The sequence below is a fragment of the Lolium perenne genome, chromosome 6 (genome assembly GCF_019359855.2).
Source record: "Lolium perenne isolate Kyuss_39 chromosome 6, Kyuss_2.0, whole genome shotgun sequence".
In the NCBI taxonomy this organism is placed as follows: domain Eukaryota; kingdom Viridiplantae; phylum Streptophyta; class Magnoliopsida; order Poales; family Poaceae; genus Lolium; species Lolium perenne.
The window spans coordinates 512106-534301 of record NC_067249.2 but is presented as its reverse complement, the minus strand read 5'-3'; the positions used below and the strand labels follow the sequence as shown (position 1 = coordinate 534301).

Genomic DNA, 22196 nt, shown 5'->3' with positions numbered 1-22196 from the left:
CTAGCTCGATCTCGCTCTCATGTTCATCGCGCACATCATCTCTGTGTCCGTCACCGGCGTCTGCCTCTGGCAACCTCGTCTCGCCGTCATTTCCGCCAACGATAGCGCGTGTCTCTGGGTTTGTTCGACGCACTGCATCACTGGCAAGCTCAACTCCTTCAAATCCACGCCATAGAGCCGCCAGAATGTGGACGCCGTCGATGACTGCTCCGCCACCTTCACTGCTGTCACGAGTTTCATTTAACAGTGTTAAAATTTCAGTCAACCGATGCGGACAGTTCAACTTAGGTGAACCCTTTCACATATCAGATCCGAGCGGCTAACACACTGGCGTTGTTCCTTGCGTCTCACCCAGTTGAACCGAGTTCGAATCCTCCTGGATGCGGGATCAAAAGCCCTTTTTGCTCCTACCACACTGGCCTCCACGTGGCCAGAGGCCCACCTGTCAACGACAGTGGGTTGGTTCCACGCCAGTGAAGAACACCCGAAACCCTAACCCTCTTTCCTGTTTTTCTTTTTCAAATTCCAATCTGATATGAATTCAAATCCATTCAAATCTTTTTTCAAATGTTGCATATAATATATCATTGGATTCAGAATTTGATGAACTTTTTAACTCTGCAACCTGTTTTAATTTTTGCACAAATAAAATTTGACCACTTTATAAAATGAAATAAAATGCCAAATAATTGATTAATTCATAACTTTATTTCTATAACTCCAAATCCAACAAATTTTATATCATAATGCATTAGAAAAAGGAGAGGAATTAAAATATCATAATGTCATGCCTCATTGACACCTTCCCTGCTACGGACTAAATAAAAATGCAACTAGAACTAAATGTTATGTGAGGGCTACTTCATTATTTCATGTTGTTTGCAAGTGCCCCACTTAAATTGCTATACATGAAACCTATTGCATATCATGCATCATATTGTTCATTGCATCACTTGTATTGATTAGTGCTATTTATTTTCTTGTATGTGCCATTTGGTTCTTCTCGAGACACCAACACCGAGTAGTTTGAGCAGGAGTACGAGTTCCAGCCCGAGGAGGATCACGCTTGTAACACTACCGCTGAGCTGACAGGCGAGCCCACCTCCTTCACCTATTTTACAATTTCATTCTCGTTACTCTATGGCTATCCCTATGTTGCGATTCTGTTTGTGTCTCGTGTCCTATTCCACTTGTTACCCTATATGAGCCGTGTTACCTATCCGCTACCTATTACCTGTTGCTTGATGTTTGTTAAGCCTTGCGAGTCGTAGCGTGAGTTTAGGGTCTTGCTGTTATCTCGATATGATCGGGATATGTTGGGAAGTTGACACATGATACACCTGTTATAATGTTGTTGATAAGTTGTTACAACTAAAATTGATATGGGATAATAATTAATGCAGTGGTATCGGTGGACCCCTTTGCAAAAGCATCGGATTTTTGTCTCGCTTGTGTTCCCTAGGATCCGAGTTCTTGTTATCTGTTCTAAGGCTGAGCGCACTAACCACTCGTGGGAGGTTTTATCGGGACACCCCTTGACTCATTACATTTTCTCAAGTCTGTTGAAAAGGGGGCCACAACCTTGGTTTTATTTGCCTATGCCATGTATGCCATGCTTTACTTACTGTTGTCTCCAGACGTTTACTTCATGTTGTCTCCGGACGTTTATATTATGTATTGTACCTTGCAAAACGTTTAGCGAAGCTTGCGGTTTGCACGCCTAGCCGTTAACGCAAACCCTGAGTCTGCTTCGGAGTACGGCCGAACTTCGTCGCGGGTAGCTTAGTCGGGTGCCCCTCTAGAATTTCTTGCAGAACTGGGAACGGTCTTGTCGGGATATTTTTCCTTCGCCTGGTTGGAGGATAGAATGTGCGTGTATGGGAACAGTAGTGCACCCCTGCAGGGTAAATCTTTTCGGAAAGTCATGTCTATGGTTATGGACGACTTGGAGCTGTTTAACTCAATCATAGAACAACTTACACCATTTTCTTGTTGCTAATAACTTGCTAACAATTTGCATAGTAATTTAGCATTACTACAATTGATGTCTAATAAAACTTGTTAACAGTGTGAGTGCCTTTGCTAGTACTTCTTTCCGAAGGGGAAACACATTGGTTGGGTTTTGTTTGCAGAGTATAGAACTGTTAACTTATGCGCTCTCTCACCTTCTCTGTTAGACGAATGTTGTAGCATGTCTCTATATGATAGAATAGCCTTGCTGCCGCTAACTCCACCATATAGCCGGGCAATATTTTGCTCACCGGCGAGCACAGCCGTTCTAGTCTTGCAAGTACGTGCCATGGTACTTACCCTCGCTTTCTTTATCTTTTTCCGGCAACCGTTGGCCCGATGTTGCAGGTACGACAGGTGACAAGTAGTTCTCCGATGGTTACTTCGTTGAGTTCACGGACGACGACCTCGTCGAGTAGCGAGAGCGCTCCTAGGCATCAGCCTGTGGCTTGTTGGTTATGGACCCGACTGTTTATCTCTGGACTCTTAGTCCCATTTGGATCTTGTCTGTACTCAGACGTATTTGCTTCCGCTTCTTGTATGATGTACTGATGGGACATGTGTCCTCTGAGTGATATTTGTATCTTGCTCTTAGAGCTTTTGGATATATATCTTATTTCTGCTTTTTGAGTCATAGTCGTTTGTGTTGTGATATGTAACTCTATATTCAACCCTTGTATCCTGTGCACCGTGCGTGTATGTTGTGAAGTGCATAGGAAGGTGAAGCACTCAGGTCTAGGGCCAATCGTGAGCCCCATGATGTGTAGTTGCGCATGAGCGTGTCGAGATTTGTCTTGACCTGCCGGTACTCCGGACTACATGGAGACTTCACGGTCCCTTGTATTAACCTCATACGCAATTACTCCTCATGGCATGCGCGTTTTCTTGAGCCCTTACTCCTGGGGCTTACAGAAGACCCCCAAGATCATCTCTAACCTCGTCAAGCCGCTTCTACGAGCGACGAACAGCCTGCTAAGTACCTTCTGCCATCGAAGAAACCGCTATTAAGCATATTTCAGAGGATCACAAGGCGCCGTTGGCGATTGGTCATGGGCCTTCTCCCTATCAACAGTGCTCTTATACCTAGGGAGCGATGAATGGTAAGCACATGCACTCAGGTCTATGAATTAATTTTGTGGGCGTATGACGAGGATATGGACACGGATATCCTCATAGAGATAGAAGGCGATCCATTGTGGGGGAGGCCTAGCACAACAGCCGGACCGACTCACCTGGACTGGACCGACTCACCCGGACTGGGCTGACTCAAGGATGGGCCCAGACCCTACGCCGACTTGGAGTAGAAGACATGGAGTCCTAATAGAACACTTGTACACCATAATCGGCTGCATATATAAAGCCAGGCAGGGACACCCCTTGAGGGTATGAGAAATCGGATTAGACAACATCCTCCGCCTCCGGCGACTCCCGCCGCCTAAGCTTCTAAGCCGGCAGCTACTCTGTAAACAGATCCAGAGACTTTAGCAGATAACTCATGACGGTTTGATCTCGGGCGAGCCAGACTGCATAGGCCTAACTTGGAACGATGATTGTCTTCTTCTCTTCATCCTCTATCTCCATGGTTTTGGGCGGGGCGAGATTGGAGCCATCCAGTAGCCCCATAACCTGCGCGCCACTAAGTGCTAGAAGAACTTGGGTCTTCCAGAACAGGTTATTTTCTCTGGACAGCTTCTCCGTCAGTGGTGCTCCAAGGGCAGCCGTGAGGCTCGCCGTGGCAGATGAAGAGGAAGCCATCGGGTCTTTTTTTGTTGGGTGTTTTTGGGTTGTTGGGTTTTGGGAGAGAGGGGTCACGGCGGGGGATCACGGCCGGAGTTGGTCTTTGATTGTTTGGTGTTTGCTTTTCTAGGGTTTTGGGGTCCTACGCGCGGCGATCGCCGGCGGGTGTTTTGGCGAGCGGCGATCTGATCCGATCTACGCCGTCGGAGGAGCCGACTCTGATACCATGTGCGAAGGGTTGGAACCATACCCTCTTCCTGGGCCCGGCTGCATGTTTATATAATGTGTAGAAAAACCCTACATGGGTATATACAGATTTGTATAAATACTAGGTAGAGTACTTCTCTATACTAGTATCATACGGTATTACATAGTTTAACAGGGACGTCACATGATTGATGAGTTAGCACTACCATGTGACGGTTGTCACATCGAGAAATAGAATACAATGTGGTGGTGGTTGTTAGAAAGAGACAGGAAAGGCACCAGAAGGGGACACAATCACCGCCCTACGTGCCGGCCCATCAGAGACCCTGTTGAATCTGCACTGCACCAAGCCAAACTACAACGAGCCGAACCAACGTCAAGTTGTACGACTACACCAGGCTACGAGCCAACATCTTTGTCGAGAACATCCACAACAAGCGATTTCGACATGCACCATCCACACGCCAGGCCGGTGTGGAAAGAGATGCAAAATTCTTCAATGACTTCTCACGTGCAGCACGTCATCGACATCATCATCGCCGCGAGGGATGCCTTCAAGCGACGCACCATCGTCGACATGCCCGCTGTTTCGCCATCACCAACACTACATCAACAAGGTCTACAACCACATGGTCTTTATCAACATCTTAGTCAACACACCGCCGCCGCCGCCATACTGTCCACAAGGATGGACACACCGATGACGGCATTGACCGCGTCCAACGGCAAAAACTGCATCCACATGTTATTCGAATTGATGGTCAAATTGATGGTATAATTTTATTTGAATACGAATTCAATGGTATAACTTTGGTGACATATAATCCATGTTTTGATGGTCAAATTTATACCTCGAAAAGCGTGTGCGTGGGGATGGAGGGAGTAGTTGAGATGGTCCATCGAGGTTTAATCTAATAATTTATCTGAGAAATAAAGAAACCATGGGATAAGATCGTCCGTCCGTGTTTCTGTCTAGACTAATGCTACCAGATCTGAGAAATAAAGAAACCATGGGATAAGATCGTCCGTCCGTGTTTCTGTCTAGAATAATGGTACCAGATCCGATCCTCCAATGAGATGAAAACCATGGCATGTTACATAGTACTCCTGTCGTCTCATCCGAGGACAAGGACTCCCACGTCAACTAATGGTAGTTGTAGTGGAATCTTTGCTGCTGAAAGCAACCTTCACTACACTGCATGCAATATTGTATCCCAGATGCAAAATCCTTTGGCCACAAGCACGAGTGTCCATCCTCAGCTGCGCCTGTGCGAGTAGGGGAAGATGGAGAGCCTGCTGCTGCGGGAGGACCGCAGCTTCGTCATCGAGAGCGACGACGAGGAGGATGCCGGCGACGACTCGGACCCCCCCTCCTCCTGCGCCAACTCCTACACCGACCAATGGCCCCAGAGCTACAAGTATATCTCTCTCCGTGTGTTCTCCATCCGCTAGAACTATTCTGCATCAATTAAGTCTTGCAGCAGACACCCCTGCTCTGTTGTCTTGTTTATCTTTCAGCAGAGCAGAGTGCTCTCTACCAACTTGCCGCCTGTTCATTCATTCCCTTCTTTGCGGACCATTTTGTGACCATATACAAGTGATTAATACTGAATGTTGATGTGCACAAAAGAACCCGTAAGCTCTTTAACTGGGTGAAAACAAGAACCCTTATTGTAGTATGAAAACATACAATTGCTTTATTCAGGCAAACAGATATTAGTCCACTCTGCGCACAAACTGTACTGCTTCTCTTTGCGCAACATATCATCTCAAGTTTCCAGAAAGCAAAATGTTCGCTGCGTTTTCTTTATGGTATTTTCTTAACTAGATGGTCTGGAAAAAATGTTCGCTACGTTTTCTTAAGTTGACGTGCTTTTTACCCCTGGAAAAGCAAACGCTTCCAAAAATTGTATTGCATAAAACAAAAAACAAAAACCTCAACTGCCACCTCACACTAATAGATCTACATCTTTTGCCCCTACTAAATTTATCACAGAATGCAGCCACAAATAGTTTGCTCTGCTTATCTCATCTTAATAACAATATTTTCTATCTCTTGTATTTCAACAGGCAATCAATCGACATTCTTAGTAGGGTGCAATCGCCCAGCCTGAGTTTTCTGGGGACCCTGACTCCAAGCGGACTGTCCAACTCTTTCCTCAACAGCTCTTTTCAAGGCAAAACCCCGGAAATCAACTCTAATCTTGTCAAGCCACTTCTATGCCCGACAACAAGCGATGAACAGAAGCAACAACAGCAGCAGCAGCAGCACGAAGATATCCGGAAGAGTTCTCAGTACCTTCTGCCATCGAGAAAACCATCTCTGCAACAGATTCCTCAAGATCAAAAGCCACTGGTGATTGGTCATGAGGTTTCTCCCTATCAAGAATGCTCTTACACCCAGGGTGCAATGAATGGTAAGCACCTAGTACAGGACTATGAATTTTGAGGATGTACATTCTCCATCCTGAAAATGAAAAGAAATGCTACATTTCATTGATCGATAAAAGTAAATCAATCAATAGATCCAAATATAAATTACACGCGTGTATGGTTTTCCTTAGCTGTTTTGTTAGTTTTGTGAGCAGGGCATGAGAAATAGGGGCCTTCAATTATTGGGATTATGGAATATTCTTGTGATGTATCCTTGCTAAATATCAGGTATACTGAACCTAGACACGTTCCCAACAGACCAATGTCCAAGTTCATTGTATTGATGCTCCAGATAGACTATTTTACGCGCTGTAGTATTGTGCTGACAGCTACTAATACGTAGTTTACACCAGTCCAAAACTCAAAAAAAAAAATTAGAGCATATTTTTTGAAAGATTTGAATACAAATCGCACTGTTTCGGTTCAAATTGCACTGTTTTAGTTTGTCCATGTTTCAAAGTAGCTGTAATTGCTCTGCACGTTCTGACCATTTTATAGTTTGATATAGCGCTGAAGCTCGGCTCAAACCATTAATTAGTTCAGCAATTGTTTTGATAAGCTCTTATTAGCCAAGTGTTGGCAATTTAAGAAGAAATCATCAAGTACACCAAATGGTCAATTATGTATCATTGAGTACGGCCTATTCGGTTTTCCCCGTACTAATAGGGACGTCACATGATTGATGAGTCAGCACAACCATGTGACAGTTGTCACATCTAAAATTGATCTGCAGGCTGTACTGTTGCTTCAAGACAAACCATTTTATGCCAAAATATCCTTCCAAAAAATTGTGAAATAGTGAAGTATAGTTCTGGCACTATAGTTTTTAATTTCTTATTCATTAACTAGTTAACGAAGCTCTACTCTGCGTAATCTATTTCCGTTGATCCATAATACGTCACAAGAAAATAAACAGTAGAACTTCTATTTTGAAGGTCTGCTTTGAAATCGCTGCAATAATGTTTATTGAACCTCAAGAATACCTTTTTGTCATAGATGAGTCATCAAACTCTTGATAATAAAATGCTCTTGTTACTTAGACAAGAATAAGTTATGGACAGCAACATTTTATTTTTAATATGTAGGAATAAATATTCTATGTGGCGTTGGAATCCTATCAACACCATATGCGATTAAGCAAGGGGGCTGGCTCGGGCTGGTGACACTAGGTGCATTTGCCGTGCTCGCATGGTACACTGGTGTACTCCTGCGCCGTTGCCTAGACAGCACAGAGGGCCTTCATTCATACCCGGATATTGGTCATGCTGCCTTTGGCACCACCGGTCGTATAGCCATCTCGGTAAAAATTTCCTCCATGATGATGATCACATATTAACCTATTCTTCAGTTTGACCTGATTTCAATCAAGGAATATTCTTGTGCTGACTTGTTTTTTTTTCCCTTGCGTGTGGCTTTTCTATCTACAGATAATCCTGTACGTGGAACTATATGTAAGTACTCATTTCCCAACCAGCCATTGCAACCAGAAACAATTCATAACAAGCACTTGCATATTCTAGAGAAAACACATAGGCACGCACATGCTGTGATATGTGCAAGACCACTAAACACAGATCTTCTCCAACGCGCATAAAAGCTCATATCCACACTAGTTCACATAATTCGATAATATTTTTGAAAAGTATATTCTTTGATAATATTTGATATTAATATGCATATATACGTAAAACAATAACCAAAATAGTACCACGGTTACATAGACACTAGGATCATTATGTGAGATCATAACCCTTAACCATGTGCCTTGGTATGAGTGTCGGTGTTTCGATTCCCGGTCGTAAATTTGTAGGTATGTGGTGGGGGTTGTGACCACGATCCGATGGGCTAACAACCTCAGGCACACGCAAAGTTTATACAGGTTCGGGCCCTAGGAAAAGATCGCCGGTAACAGCCGTACTTCCTGGTGGTTTATATTGATTGGAGTGTGAGGTGCTCAAGTGTTTTGGTCGGGTGCCAGCTTGCGGTGGGAAGGCGGCTGGTGCTTGTGTCTCCTTTTTGGGTAGACAACAAGCTATGTTATATGGTGGATGAAATGTAAACTGATGTGCCTGTTTTTCTTGCTTGGCCTCCTCCCCTGTGACAGGGAGGCCTATTTATACTACTGGACGGCGGCCTCGTTTATGGAGATGGTGAGGCCATGTCTCTCCTTGTATGAGTCTCTGGCAGTCTCGGTATGGTGACCCATGCCCGGTAGTGTGGCCGTACTATGGGCAAGGCGATGCGTTGATGCAGACGTTGTGATGACGCCTTGGCCCAGGGGTACGCCTCCGCGTACCTGGTTGCCAGAGACATGACAGGTGAGGGCAGCGAAGACTTCATCTGTCACTTCCCTCGTGACGATGTAGGACGTCATCACACCGTCCCATCCGCCAGCTCCCCTTTGTGACCCACGCCTAGGTCGTGGAAGAAGGGGAACGTGGTGAATCCTTCATGAGCCGACGTCGGCAGGAAGTCAGCTGGAGCGGCATATGCCAAGCCACGGTCTCCTGCCGTGACTTCTCTTCTCCTCTGGGTACTTGGTAAGCCAGGAACCCGTCAATAGCCCCCGAGCCTTTGGGTAACTCGGAGAGCCACGCAGAGGATGTATGACAACGTGGCCTTTACCGAAGATATCTGCTGAGGCGGGCCCGCCTGGTACGTCCCCGTTATGAGCCAACGTTTGGACAGGACCTGATGCCCTGTCGTCCTTGTATGTGTAGAGTGGGGCAGTTTTCGAGGCGGTGTTGATGAAGGCGCCTCAATACCCGCTACCCCGGTATATGCAACGGACAGCTGAAGGTCCCTTCCGCTCCTTAGTACGTACGTACAGGAGGACGGGTGGCAGTTTTTAGGGGGCCCGCTGGGCCCATGCCACCCTCTTCTCATAGGACCAAGAGAAGGTGAATCCTCAACTTCTCCAGGTACTCGCCTCTTGCCTTCTGTCACCTTCCTCTTTCTCTTTCTCCACTCCGGTTATCGCGAGCGAGCAGAGAGGATATACTGTGCCGTGGTCCTTATCGAAGAACTTCATAGTCCAGGGGTTCTCGCCCCGTCCCCTATTTGTTTCGAGGCGCTCCCCCGACCGGGAGTTGGTGTGGACACCAGGGCAGCGCATGCGGGTGGTGTTCACCTCCTTCCTCTAGCGGGGACTTAGCTTCCTTGCCGGCTTCTTCGCTCGGAATCTGTTGAACTGGTGCGGCTTCCCGCTGCACCATTTCGACATTATGGCATGCCTCGCTGAGCCTCGCGAGAGGGATCTATGCGAATGGTTATATCTCGGCCTAGGGCGCCTCCCCCCCTCATCTAGAGTGTCGCGCTACCAACGGGATAGATGACTTGGCACCCCGTAGGGGAGGGGCATCATCAACGGTTGGGGGTGCTCAATCCATCTGGGATGCTCCAACGAGGCCACCGCTACCCGATTACCCTGACTTTCGTGCCTCCTGGATGTGTCACGGGGCGAGATGGGTCGGCGACCTCTCCTTTCGGTCATTCCTATCGTGTTTGTGGTGTAATTGGAGGTGCGTGTCCTCCAGCTTCCGCTCCTTCTTCTGTTTGTGGCTGAGGACCCATTCGGCCCCTAAGCCCGTACGAGCAACCGGTTGCTGGTTGGAGGTCGATGCTGACTCCCCTTCCTTTTTCTTAAGGAGGATCGATGAGGCTTCAGGCGCTGATAGCGGTATGTCAATTGGCCCCGTGCCGAATTGACAGTGGTATGTTAAGAGGCCGGTGGGTTGAGTGGGCATTTGGATGACACACATACTAAATAGATCCTAGTGGGATTTGACCAAGCTTAGTGCTACGTGAGCGCCTCGCTCAGCCGCTTCCTCGTCTTTCGCATGATGCATGTTGTAGGTTTGAGCCTTCAGGGGCGTGGCCCACAATAAGCATGCTACTTGATTCCTAGGCGGCCCAGTGAGGCATGGAAAAGAAAGGCATTTAGGTGTGTCAAACATGAATTATACATGATACCTGGTGCCTTTTGCATGGGAGGATGTGGTGACAGCCGGCTTCCCTGGGATTTGGGGTCTCTTTTTGGACTGGAGGTCACCCTGCCTACGGCCGTTTTCCCGCAGACCATAGTTAGTGCCTCCGTTGCACATGTAGCCAAAGGAATTTGTAACCCGGGGTGCCGGGCGCAAAGTCCGCTATAGCCGAGGCTAAAAAAGGGCTCAGGCGGCAAAGTGGAAACGATCGTCCTCCTGGGAGGGGGCAATGAACTAGTGCGATGTTGCACTTGCTAAAGCCTTTTATGAATGTCTACCCCTCAGCTTAGCCGGTCATTTCACATCGTAGGTTGTACGGTGTTGGGTTCCACTTGCGTGTATGTGATTTCGGACCGCAGCTGTCGCTCGGGGACGATATGCCACAGGGAAGTGCTAATGCACGAAACGAGGTGAACTAAAGGTGCTTTTCTTTGCAGTACCTTTGCTTGCTGGTTTGAGGCCCCACGGCTCTTTCTCTGTGATTGGAACCGCCGGTCCATAGGCCTGGTGACATAGGCATCCCCAATGGGCCTGCCGAAGATGGTACCCGGGGTTTACTGGAGGCCCACGACTCGATGAATATGAAGATTCGGAAGCCCAAGTTAGTATTAAGGAAACCTAGAGTTGTACTATGAAAAATATACTTGTAATCTTACGGGATGAGTTAGAAACCTTCCCGGACTCTGTAACCTGTGTATTGTGAATCCCTCGACTCCACCTCCTATATAAGGGGGAGTCGAGGGACAAAGAAAGGATCGATTCATTGTTTCGCACAACCCTAGTTTTCATATCGTCGAGTACTTTTCGGCTGAAACTTTCGAGATCTACTTGCCCTCTACTTCCGCTAAAACCCTAGTCTACAATCCGTAGGCATTGATAAGTTAATCCCTTGTCAATTGGCGCCGTCTGTGGGAATTGGAGGGGTCAAGGATCTGATCTCGATGGCACGTTCAAGATCGTCGACTTCGTCAACTGCAAGCAACGCGATGGACAGAGGTAAACAGATCGAAACTGGTCCAATTGATTTTGTTCCTCACCCGCCCTCCCATTTGGATGCATATGCGTATCTGGAGGAGCCCATGAAGATGACGTTCGGAAAGTTCCACTTCCGCGTCGAGAAAGAAGGAGCGTATCGTCTCGAAATTCTGATCTCGTCGGGATTATCAGCGGTCGATCCCGATTTGTTGAGTTCTGCATCGTCAATCGAGTCAAGCGACGAGGAGACTTCGTCGCCACGCTTCATCAGTACTACGGCAAGCGAAAAACTCGCCAAGATCTTCAGCGATATGTCTTTCGAGTCATCTGCGGACTCCGATATAAGCGATGACCCGAGCAACATAGACAGCTTCAACTTCATCGACAGATCCAATGTTGCGGGGAAGGTCTTCACCACTCTTTATGATGGTGTCACCAAACCTGACAAAGTTCATAATCCAAAATATCATCAGATCTATGCCATTGGAGAAATAAGTCGCCCACAGGAGGAGACGTCAGAGAATTTCGACGATGCGGGAAATCCGTATGTCGACCCTGCATATCTCACTCGAGGTTTAGGGACAAAATATGTTGGGCCTGGAGTGCGGCAGATGATACAATTTCATGAGCGGTATGGGATAGAGTTGCGAGAGCCATTAATGGCACAGAACCAATGACTGTAACGGCGACACCTGAGGAGTTACAAGTATATCAATATAGACTTGCACGTATCAGGCGGGAGCTCGAGAAACAAAAAAATGAGTTGGATAGAAGGCAGGAAGCGGCTTCCGCGTCAAGCAGGCGAAGGGCGGAGTTGAGTCGACAATCTGGCACTTCGGGAGATAGTCACAGAGTAGCTCGAAATAGGGCAAGATCGCGGCTGCAAAATATACCTGAGGCAGATAGGGAGAATTTGGTTCAAAACCTCGACATGTCTTTTATGTCGATAGACACGAGGGGGAACATTATCCCTAAGACACCAGAAGCTGGGTACATGGCGACGCAGGCTTTCATCCTCGCATCCAAGCCACGTCTCGGAGATCCAAGAGAGGCATTGTACAATATGGCCATGGCAGGAGTTGGTGCCATGGGAACGGTGTTTATAAATTCGCCTCCCGAAGGATCAGCAAGGCAAAATAGTCCACGACCTACTGCAGCAGCACCGGTTCCCGAGAGAACGAGTGGGGCAAGAGATACAGCAGCCCAAGTATGAGTAGACAGAGCACGACAAAATAGAAGGGAACATCGGCATTCCCCAGAGATAGATGACGAGGATATGTGTGGGCTACCGTGCTTTACAAGGAGGGTCCGGAAAACTCGGGTTCCTTCAGGGTTTAAGTTACCCGATAATTTCAAAAAATTCGATGGCCTGCAAGATCCCGAGGATTGGCTAGTCGATTACCTTGAGACGGTGAAGCTGATAGGTGGAACCAGAGCAACAGCCATGCAGAGTATTCAAGTACACCTGAGCGGAGCCGCAAGATCTTGGATAAATAAGCTTCCTCTAGGTTCCATCGACAGCTGGGACAGTTTTGAGGATGTATTCGTCAAGAATTTCCGATCCACCTGCAAAAAACCCGCATCACTAGAAGAGTTGAGATCGTGTCGACAAAAGCATGATGAATCAATGAGAAAGTACATCCAGAGGTGGAACATCATTAAAAACTCGGCAGAGAACATATCTGACGAGAGAGCAATAGATGCGTTCGTAGCAGGAATTCGGCGAGGAGATTTTGTTGAAGACTTGGGGAGAACTAACCCAAGAACAGTGTCAGCATTGATGGAGATAGCAAACAGATGGGCAGATGGAGAAGATGCTGTCCACAATAAGCGACACAGGTCACCGGAGGAGGACCGCAGTCGAAATTTTCAAAATAGACGACGATTCCCTCGGCAATTCTCGAGTTATGATGCTCCTGACCAAATATCGGCTGGTTTTCGGGGAAGCACAGGAGGAAACAATAGAGACGAATATCAAAGGAGCAATGAGCAGCGAGGCGACAATAGAGATGACTCTCGAAATAACAGACAAAATAGTGGACCAAGGTTTCAGAGACTTTTGTATCCCCTGAGGATATGATGAACGGGCCATGTCAGATGCATTTCTATGTCGATAATAATGGGAAGAGGCAGTCAGGACACCTACAGAAGGACTGTCGAAATTTTCAAGCAATGTTGAGGTTTGCAGGGCAAGCCAATGCTCAAGCAACAAATAGAAACCCCCAGGGGCCCAGGAGTGAGATCCACCTGCCATCTCCTCCCGCAATTACGGACGAAAATAGACACCAGCTCAGAATAGCGGCAGCACCACACCCACCTCCATATGTCGACCCCAATTCCAATGGCGTGGTCTCGATGATTCAGAAAGCTCGGCCGTCTAACAGGGCTCAGAAAGTAATCTCGCGACAAGTGTTCATGGCAGAGAAGATGCCTCCACCAACGACAGAGTACCTAAATTGGTCGGGACAGGACATTGGCTTCACAATAGTGGATCACCCGCAGCAAGTTACTCGACCAGGGCAGTCAGCACTTATCTTACCAGCAGTGATCGCAGGATTCGACGTATCCCGAGTATTCATAGATGGAGGCAACAGTCTAAACCTTATGTACGCAGATACACTAAGGAAGATGAACATATCCCTAGCAAATCTGAAACCAACTGATACACGTTTTCATGGTATCACGCCAGAGAAGCCAAGTTATCCGTTGGGGAAGATCAGTCTCGATTGTTCGCTTTGGGACCCGAGAAAACTACAGGATAGAAAAGCTAGAGTTTGAAGTCGTGGATTTCCCGTCGCAATATCACGCCCTGTTGGGACGACCAGCATATGCCAGGTTTATGGCGGTACCACACTACACGTACCTGTTGTGGAGGCTACCTGGACCTAATGGACCAATTACAGTCAAAAGGAGTTTCGCGTTAGCTGATAAATGCGACAAGGATTTTCATCGACTATCAGAAACTTTCGGGATGCAAGCAGAATATATGGCGTCAAGGCTCACAACTGATTATGATGTGTTGCCAGATGTAGGAAGGCCTCTCAGGGAGCCAACCTTTAATACCACGAAAGACTCCAAGGAGGTGCAGATTCACCCGACAGATCCAAAGAAAACAACGTCCATCGCAACAAACATGGACCTCGCATAGGAAAGCGCGCTCATCGAGTTCCTCCGTGAGCACTGGAAAATCTTCGCATGGTGCCCAGCCGACATGCCAGGAGTACCCAGGGAACTTGCCGAGCACCACCTAAATTTGGATCCAATAGCGAGGCCAATTAAACAACCTTTGCGGCGTTTTTCGGAACCAAACCGTAAAGCTATGTTGTCAGAGATTGATCGACTCAGAGAAGCTGGTTTTATCAAAGAACTACATACAGAGGCCACGTGGGTAGCTAACCCAGTGCTGGTCCCGAAGAAAAACACGAAAGTCCTTCGCATGTGTGTCGACTTTACGTGTCTCAATAAACATTGTCCAAATGATCACTTTCCCCTCCCAAGGATCGATCAAATCATCGACTCCACGGCAGGATGTGAACGTCTTTCCTTCCTGGACGCATATTCTGGTTATAACCAGATTAGATTAAAAGAAGAAGATGAGGTCAAGACAGCGTTCATTACACCTTATGGCGTGTTTTGCTACAAAACAATGCCTTTTGGTCTGAAAAACGCGGGAGCAACATATCAGCGGATGATGCAAAAGTGCTTGGCAACACAGATTGGAAAAAACATACAAGTATACATCGACGATGTCGTGATAACATCAAAAAAGGGGTCAACATTGATCGAGGATTTTGATAAATTTTGCCTCAAGCTAAATCCGACGAAGTGTTCTTTCGGCGTCCCTGCGGGAGAACTTCTCGGGTTCCTAGTCTCAGCAAGAGGGATTGAAGCCAATCCAGAGAAAATTCAAGCTATCGTAACAATGAGGAAGCCAACAAAGTTAAAAGAAGTACAACAGTTGACTGGACGAGTTGCAGCTTTAAGCAGATTCGTCGCCAGACTAGGAGAAAAAGCGTTACCGTTCTATGCTCTAATCAAGCAAGGAGAGAAATTCCAGTGGAATGAAGAGGCCGACAGAGCTTTCGAGGATCTCAAACGCACAATTTCGACACCACCAATCTTGGTGGCGCCCAAGGAGAAGGAACCGCTCTTGTTATACATTGCAGCCACGCCTCAGGTGGTCAGCACAGTACTTGTAGTTGAAAGAGAGGAAGAAGGAAAACTCCATGGAGTACAGAGGCCAGTATACTTCATCAGTGAAGTTTTATCTCCCTCAAAACAGCGGTATCCGCAGTACGAAAAGCTAGCATATGGAGTGTTTACAACCGCAAGAAAATTGCGGCACTATTTTTCGGCACACCCGATAATAGTGGTCAATGAGGCGCCTTTATCCAATATACTAAACAATCCAGAAGCTACGGGTCGTGTCTCCCTTTGGGGAATAGAGCTTTCCCCTCGGGACATCACGTATGAAAAAAGAAAAGCAATAAAGTCGCAAATTCTACCAGACTTCATCGCAGAGTGGATGGAATTACAAAATACGGGACCCCCGGATTTATCGAGAACCTGGACTATGAATTTTGACGGGTCTAAGAGATTAGAGGAAGCTGGAGCAGGCGTGATACTAATATCACCTGAAGGCGACAAATTAAAGTATGTCTTACGAATGATGTTTCCAAACGCATCTAATAATGAGGCAGAGTACGAAGCCCTCATACACGGGATGAAGATGGCGAAGGCTTGTGGTGCAACTCGATTAAAAATCTTTGGCGACTCACAGTTGGTGGCTCAGCAAGTCATGAATCAATGTGATGCAGTCAACGATAGTATGATAGCATACAAGGAAGTTTACAACGAGCTGGAGAAGCTGTTTGATGGGTGCGAGGTAAAACACATCAGCAGGTTAAGCAATGATGAAGCCGACATTCTGGCAAACATTGGGTCGCAATGTCTCGCGATTCCACCAGACGTATTCTGGGAAGAGATAGCCGAGAGATCTACAAAGTTGAAGAAACCAGAGAAGAAGGAGAAGGATGAGAAACCCTCGGGGGCTATAAAAGCGACACTGGAAGAAGAGGAGGAACAGGACCTAGTTATGATGGTACAAATTCCATGGATGCAAGTATACATATCATACATCCTAAGGAAACAAATACCCGACGATCCAGTTGAAGCAAGGCGAGTTATTAGGCGGTCCAAGGCCTTTACTGTGGTAAAAGGGGAGTTATACAAGCGAAGTATTTCGGGAGTGTTACAAAGGTGCGTCACACCCGAAGAAGGAAGGATAATTTTAAAGGATGTACACGAGGGAATATGCGGTCATCATGCAAGCAGTCGAGCTATAGCAGCCAAGGTTTTTAGAGCAGGATTTTATTGGTTGACAACAATAGAGGACGCGAAAGAAATAGTTCGTACCTGCGACGCGTGTCAGAGATTTGCTGCAAAACCTCATTCTCCAGCAGCAGAGCTGATGCCAATACCGTTGTCTTGGCCCTTTGCTCAGTGGGGTCTAGATATGGTGGAAAAATTACACAAGGCTTCGCCAGGAGGATACGAGTATATGCTCGTCGTTGTCGACAAATTCACTAAGTGGATAGAAGCAAAGCCGATAAATTCACCAGACGGAGCGTCGGCAATCAAGTTTGTGAAAAGTATCGTTTTTCGATTTGGAGTACCCCATAGCATCGTCACAGACAATGGTAGTAACTTCACATCAAAGGAATTCAAGGCATATTATGCAGAGGTAGATATCAAACTACACTTTGCATCAGTTGCGCACCCGCAAACCAATGGCCAAGTCGAAAAAGCCAATGGAATTATCTGCAATGGTATCAAGAAGCGTTTGCTAGCGCCATTGCAAAAAGCTCGACATACCTGGCCTGAAGAGTTGCCCAGTGTGTTATGGAGTATTCGAATAACACCAAATACGGCGACACAGGAAACCCCGTTTTTTCTGGTCCATGGAGCTGAAGCAGTATTGCCGATAGAAATAGAGCATGATTCTCCAAGAGTTACAGAGTACGACGAAGAGGCCTCAAGAAAAGCATTGGAGGATGATGTCGACGCACTAGATGAAGCTCGAGACAAAGTATTATTACGAGTCACTAAATACCAGCAAGACCTGAAAAACTACCACAGTCGACGTTTGCGCCCGAGATCCTTTCAGGTCGGTGACTTAGTTCTTCGGCTCACTCAAAAAAGCCATGAAAAACTCGAGTCGCCATGGCTTGGCCCTTACATCATCACAGAAGTAATCGAAGGAGGAGCATACAGGATAAAGGACAAGAAGACAGGGGTTGCAGAGCCAAATCCCTGGAACGTGGCGCAACTCAGGCGGTTCTACGCTTAGAGGCGAAATATAGTCCTCCTTTGTAAAAATACAATGTACTGAAACGCCCGCGAGCTTTCAGACGCACTCTTTTCCTTTTCAGGGCACCGAGTGGGGCTGGAAAGGTTTTTAATGAGGCGGGCTCGCGGTGCTGCAATATAGAAAAGATATTGGTGATATACATCTTCTTTATCGACACGCTCGGGGGCTTGCACCCAGCAGCAACTATATATGAACTACCGACAAAATAGAACTTGCAAAACAATAAATTTCGCTTTGGTGCAACACACCTCGCAAAACAATATAGAGACACAGGAAGAACCAATAAAAAGCTCGGGGGCTCGTTGAAACAAAAGTAGTTCGAGATATTTGACAACATATATGTTATTTACAATATACAGGCGTTCTTCGACAGAGGAAAAACAACAAACAAATTCTTCAATCAGCATTCAATATAGCGTCTATATTGATTCCCTCATTATCTGCATCACCAGTCTTATGTTCAGCATATCTACCCTTCACGAAGAATTCTGCGTCCATCCGAAGCAGTTCGTCCATCATCTTTTCTGCTACAGGGCGCACAATGTCGTCAATCTTGTCAACATTCCTTCTCCGCTTTGCTTGCTTAGTCAGACACTTGGCGACAATTTGAGTCAGATCTAACTTCGGATAGCAGATTTGTATCATAATCATGGCGAATCTTGCCCCAGCTGCTAGCTGAGCTCGCACAAATTGATGAATACGAGGAGCATCTCGAAATTTCTCCATCAAAGCAGGAAGGGTGTCTGGGATTTCGTTGCAAGGAAACATGGTACTGTAGACAAAAGACAAAGTTTTCGTACAGAAGTCGAGAAAATCGCGGACCTGACTCGCGCGATCTTGAAATCTGACTATTTGGCGAGTTCGGTCAGGAGTGACCCAAAAATTGGCACCGTGCTCACGAGCAAGCCTGACAAGCACATTGGTTCGGGCTTCAACACGCTGATCTTCGGCAGCAGTATCCAAGAAAGAACCTGTTTCACCGAAAACTTCAGCAAGGAGTAAAAAATAGTAAGGTTAAACTAACATATGACCAAGTTTTGCGGAGCATACCCGCCATATCCAAGCTAGCATCATTCATCAGCTCAAGCATATGATTCTCTCGGCGCGTAGCTTCGGCAGCCTCAGCAACTGTAGTTTCCTTCAACGCCATGGCTTCTTGAGCTTGTTGAACAGCTCGTTCTTCATTCTCAGATGATCTTCGAGACTGTTCCATGATCACGAGAATTTGTTTTTTCTTCGACTGCAGTTCTTGACGGAGTTCGTCCAAGTCTTCATTTTGTGCAGCACTCGACAAACCTCCAATATACTCGACAGCGGAGGACCTTTTAGAGCAGGATGCAGTAGGCAAGGCAGCCGAGGAATGAGGTCCAGTGGTATAGTTGTCAAAAATCAACTGGAGAGAAAATAATTCGATATCAATAACTCGACAACATAGCTTTTTCATTAATAAGGTCAGATATTTACATGGCTATTACAAAGAAAGGTTCCTACTGAACTAATGGGGTAGTTGTCGCCAGAGCTACTATGGCGACAGCATCAAAAGAAAAGCACAGCGAAAAAAGAGACAAGGTGGTCTACTTGACCTCCGGCTTCGATGAACTAGGAGCCGGAGTTGGCTTGAATCCAAGGAAAGAAAGGATTTTCTTTGAGTTTGGCTTGGCGGCCTTGATCAAAGATTGCCATCTCTTCGTCTCCATCTTCTGTACATCGCCAACTTTGGCCCAGTCAACGTCTTGTCGACTGTCAGCAACCAAGGCAATGGTACCTTCAACACCGATCTTCAAACCTTCTTGTCGAAGACCGTGCCCAAGATCCTCTTGAGAATTGAAGAACTTGGCCAGAGCAGCAAAAGTTTTGGGTTCTTCTTTCTTCGAGAAGAAGTATGGAAAAAGCCGCGATAGGCCCGATTCAGCATCAGCAATGCCTTGGCGTGCCTCATCTCCATGAATCTCGAGGAGGGAGAGTGCGTCGAGAAGGCGATCACCCTCAGGGTTGTCGAGCTCATAATCTTGATGCGTCCTCCCTGATACCGCAACATACAGCCTGTCAAAAAGCACGCCAAGAAAAGCATGGGTATTCGAAGAACAAGCAATGGTTAGAGCACTTACTGACAAAACGTCGGCTCTGTGACTCTAAGTGAGAGATAATCCCTTCCTCGCGGGCAGTTTGCTGAGTGATGTTTTCACTCAAAGAGTTTTCCGCATTGTGAAGTCTTTTTCGAAGATCTTCAACAACGGCGGCATTTGATTCAGCCTTCTTGCGAGCTTTTTCACTTTGCTCCAATTTAAGAGCAAGAGCATCAGCGCAATTGGCGGCACATGACTGGGACTCGACAGAATGGTAAGACCTTAAGCGGCACCTGTCGAAGTTTACACCGGTATCCCGAGATCATGTCCAGGGACGTGATCTTGAAGTAGGTTTTTGCGGATTGCCACTGGAGCAGTTAACTAGTACCTGATCCGTCAGATGAACTAGCCCCAACTACCATTATCCCTGTACAATATATAATTGCCTATCCAAAAGATATGTGATAAATTTGACAGTTATTGAATGATTAAAGTTGGAGATTTTCCCTGATTCTTCGATTCAAGCAAAATCTCGGGGGCTACTGACATAGGCATCCCCAATGGGCCTGCCGAAGATGGTACCCGGGGTTTACTGGAGGCCCACGACTCGATGAATATGAAGATTCGGAAGCCCAAGTTAGTATTAAGGAAACCTAGAGTTGTACTATGAAAAATATACTTGTAATCTTACGGGATGAGTTAGAAACCTTCCCGGACTCTGTAACCTGTGTATTGTGAATCCCTCGACTCCACCTCCTATATAAGGGGGAGTCGAGGGACAAAGAAAGGATCGATTCATTGTTTCGCACAACCCTAGTTTTCATATCGTCGAGTACTTTTCGGCTGAAACTTTCGAGATCTACTTGCCCTCTACTTCCGCTAAAACCCTAGTCTACAATCCGTAGGCATTGATAAGTTAATCCCTTGTCACCTGGGGACCGTGCAGCTACAGCTTGAACTGCAAAAAGGCCCCAAACAGGTGGGAGTCAGGTCCCTACGCTTGATGACCTGCCTGAGTCGTCGTTGATCAGCCGCCTTCCATCTTTTTGATGATGATGATGGCGGGCTTAACGGCGTGTCCCGAAGACACGACGTCGTCCTGCCTAGGCCTTTCTTCTTGGCACCGCCTTCACGGCTAGTCTAGTTGGTTGAAGCTGACTGTGGCCGCTACTGCAGTAATGGGTGGCCCTCTAAACCTTCCCCTCCATGACCGCACACCCTTGAGTGAAGCCTTCGATGGCAAAGCTTAGCTCACGGATGGTCTAGGGATGAGTGCTGGAAAGCCTATTTAGCAGCACGTCGTCCTTGGCGTCGAGGAGGAATTTGGTGATGATGTCAGTTTTTGGGTCGCCTTGGGGCCAATTTGCTTCTATTAGGAGGCAGAGCAGGTAACCCCCAAGCAATTCGTCTGCCCTCTACTCTATCGGGGATGCACCGAGCCCCGGCTCTAGCGGCCAGGAGGTGTTGTCGGAGTTGTTACTCTTCTTGCGGCAGGGGCTGGCTTCCAGCTCCTTGTTGACGTCGTGGTGACATCGTTTGTTGGTGAAGTGAGGAGCCGCCCTGCATTTCTTGTCATCCATAGCCTCGCTAACCGGCTCAGGTCGCCTCTCCAAGTCGAGGAGGGCATCTTCGTCGTCATCGTGCTGTGCCAGGTTGTGGAAGTCGAAGGTCGTTTCATGATCCTGTCGGCATAGAAGTTGCCTGGCTTCCTTCATCTGCCTTTGAAGCGCTGTCCACCCATCTGCAGCCTCGTGCCCCAGATGGCCGACTCCAGCGCAAAGCTCTAGGATGGTGCGCGGGGTTTGCTTGGAGAGGCAGCGAGAAACCTTGTTGCTCCGCAATCCTTGGATGACCCATCTGATGACGATGTTGTCGGAGCCGCATGCAGGCCAGTTAGACTCGCGGACCACGTGGCCAACATACTTGGAAACGGGTTCTCCTGCCTTGTGGCCTTGTGTACGTAGGCCCGACTCACGGTCTATGGACACACCAATCGGGAGGCTTCCATGTATCACAATGGGGCTACGTGGACCAGGCATCTCCAACTGGAGATGGCCGTAGTTGGGGACTGCCTCAAAATGAATGAAGGTTGGGCGTCCCAGGACAGCGTTGTACTATCCCTCAAAGTCGACCACCTCGAAGGTGATCATTTTGGTGCGGATGTTTCCCGGGCTGCCAAAACCGACAGTTAAGGCAATCTGCCCTTGAGTTTGTGCTCGAGCCCCAGGCACTACTCCCTAGATCGCCATGCACTGGTGAGGGCAAACACGAGACCAGTGATAGCCCAGGGGATCGAACGCACAGCGATAGAGCAAGTTGAGACTGATGCCGCCATTCATGATAACCTGGGTGAGCCGAGTTCCTGCCACCCACGGGCCCACCACTAAGGGGAAGCAGTAGGGTGTAGGCTCC

At 47.3% G+C, this 22196-nt stretch overlaps 1 protein-coding gene across 1 annotated transcript in view; it reads left to right on the top strand.

Annotated features, from left to right (window-relative positions):
• The first annotated feature begins 5126 nt into the window (after positions 1–5126).
• Positions 5127–22196, top strand: part of LOC127309068 (amino acid transporter AVT1C) — a 34203-nt gene continuing 17133 nt past the window's right edge. The window contains exons 1-4 of the mRNA XM_051340051.2: positions 5127–5372; positions 6025–6371; positions 7473–7687; positions 7815–7838. Coding sequence (XP_051196011.1) covers positions 5239–5372; positions 6025–6371; positions 7473–7687; positions 7815–7838 — 720 coding nt within the window. The 5' untranslated portion in view covers positions 5127–5238. The remainder of the gene's footprint in view (positions 5373–6024; positions 6372–7472; positions 7688–7814; positions 7839–22196) is intronic.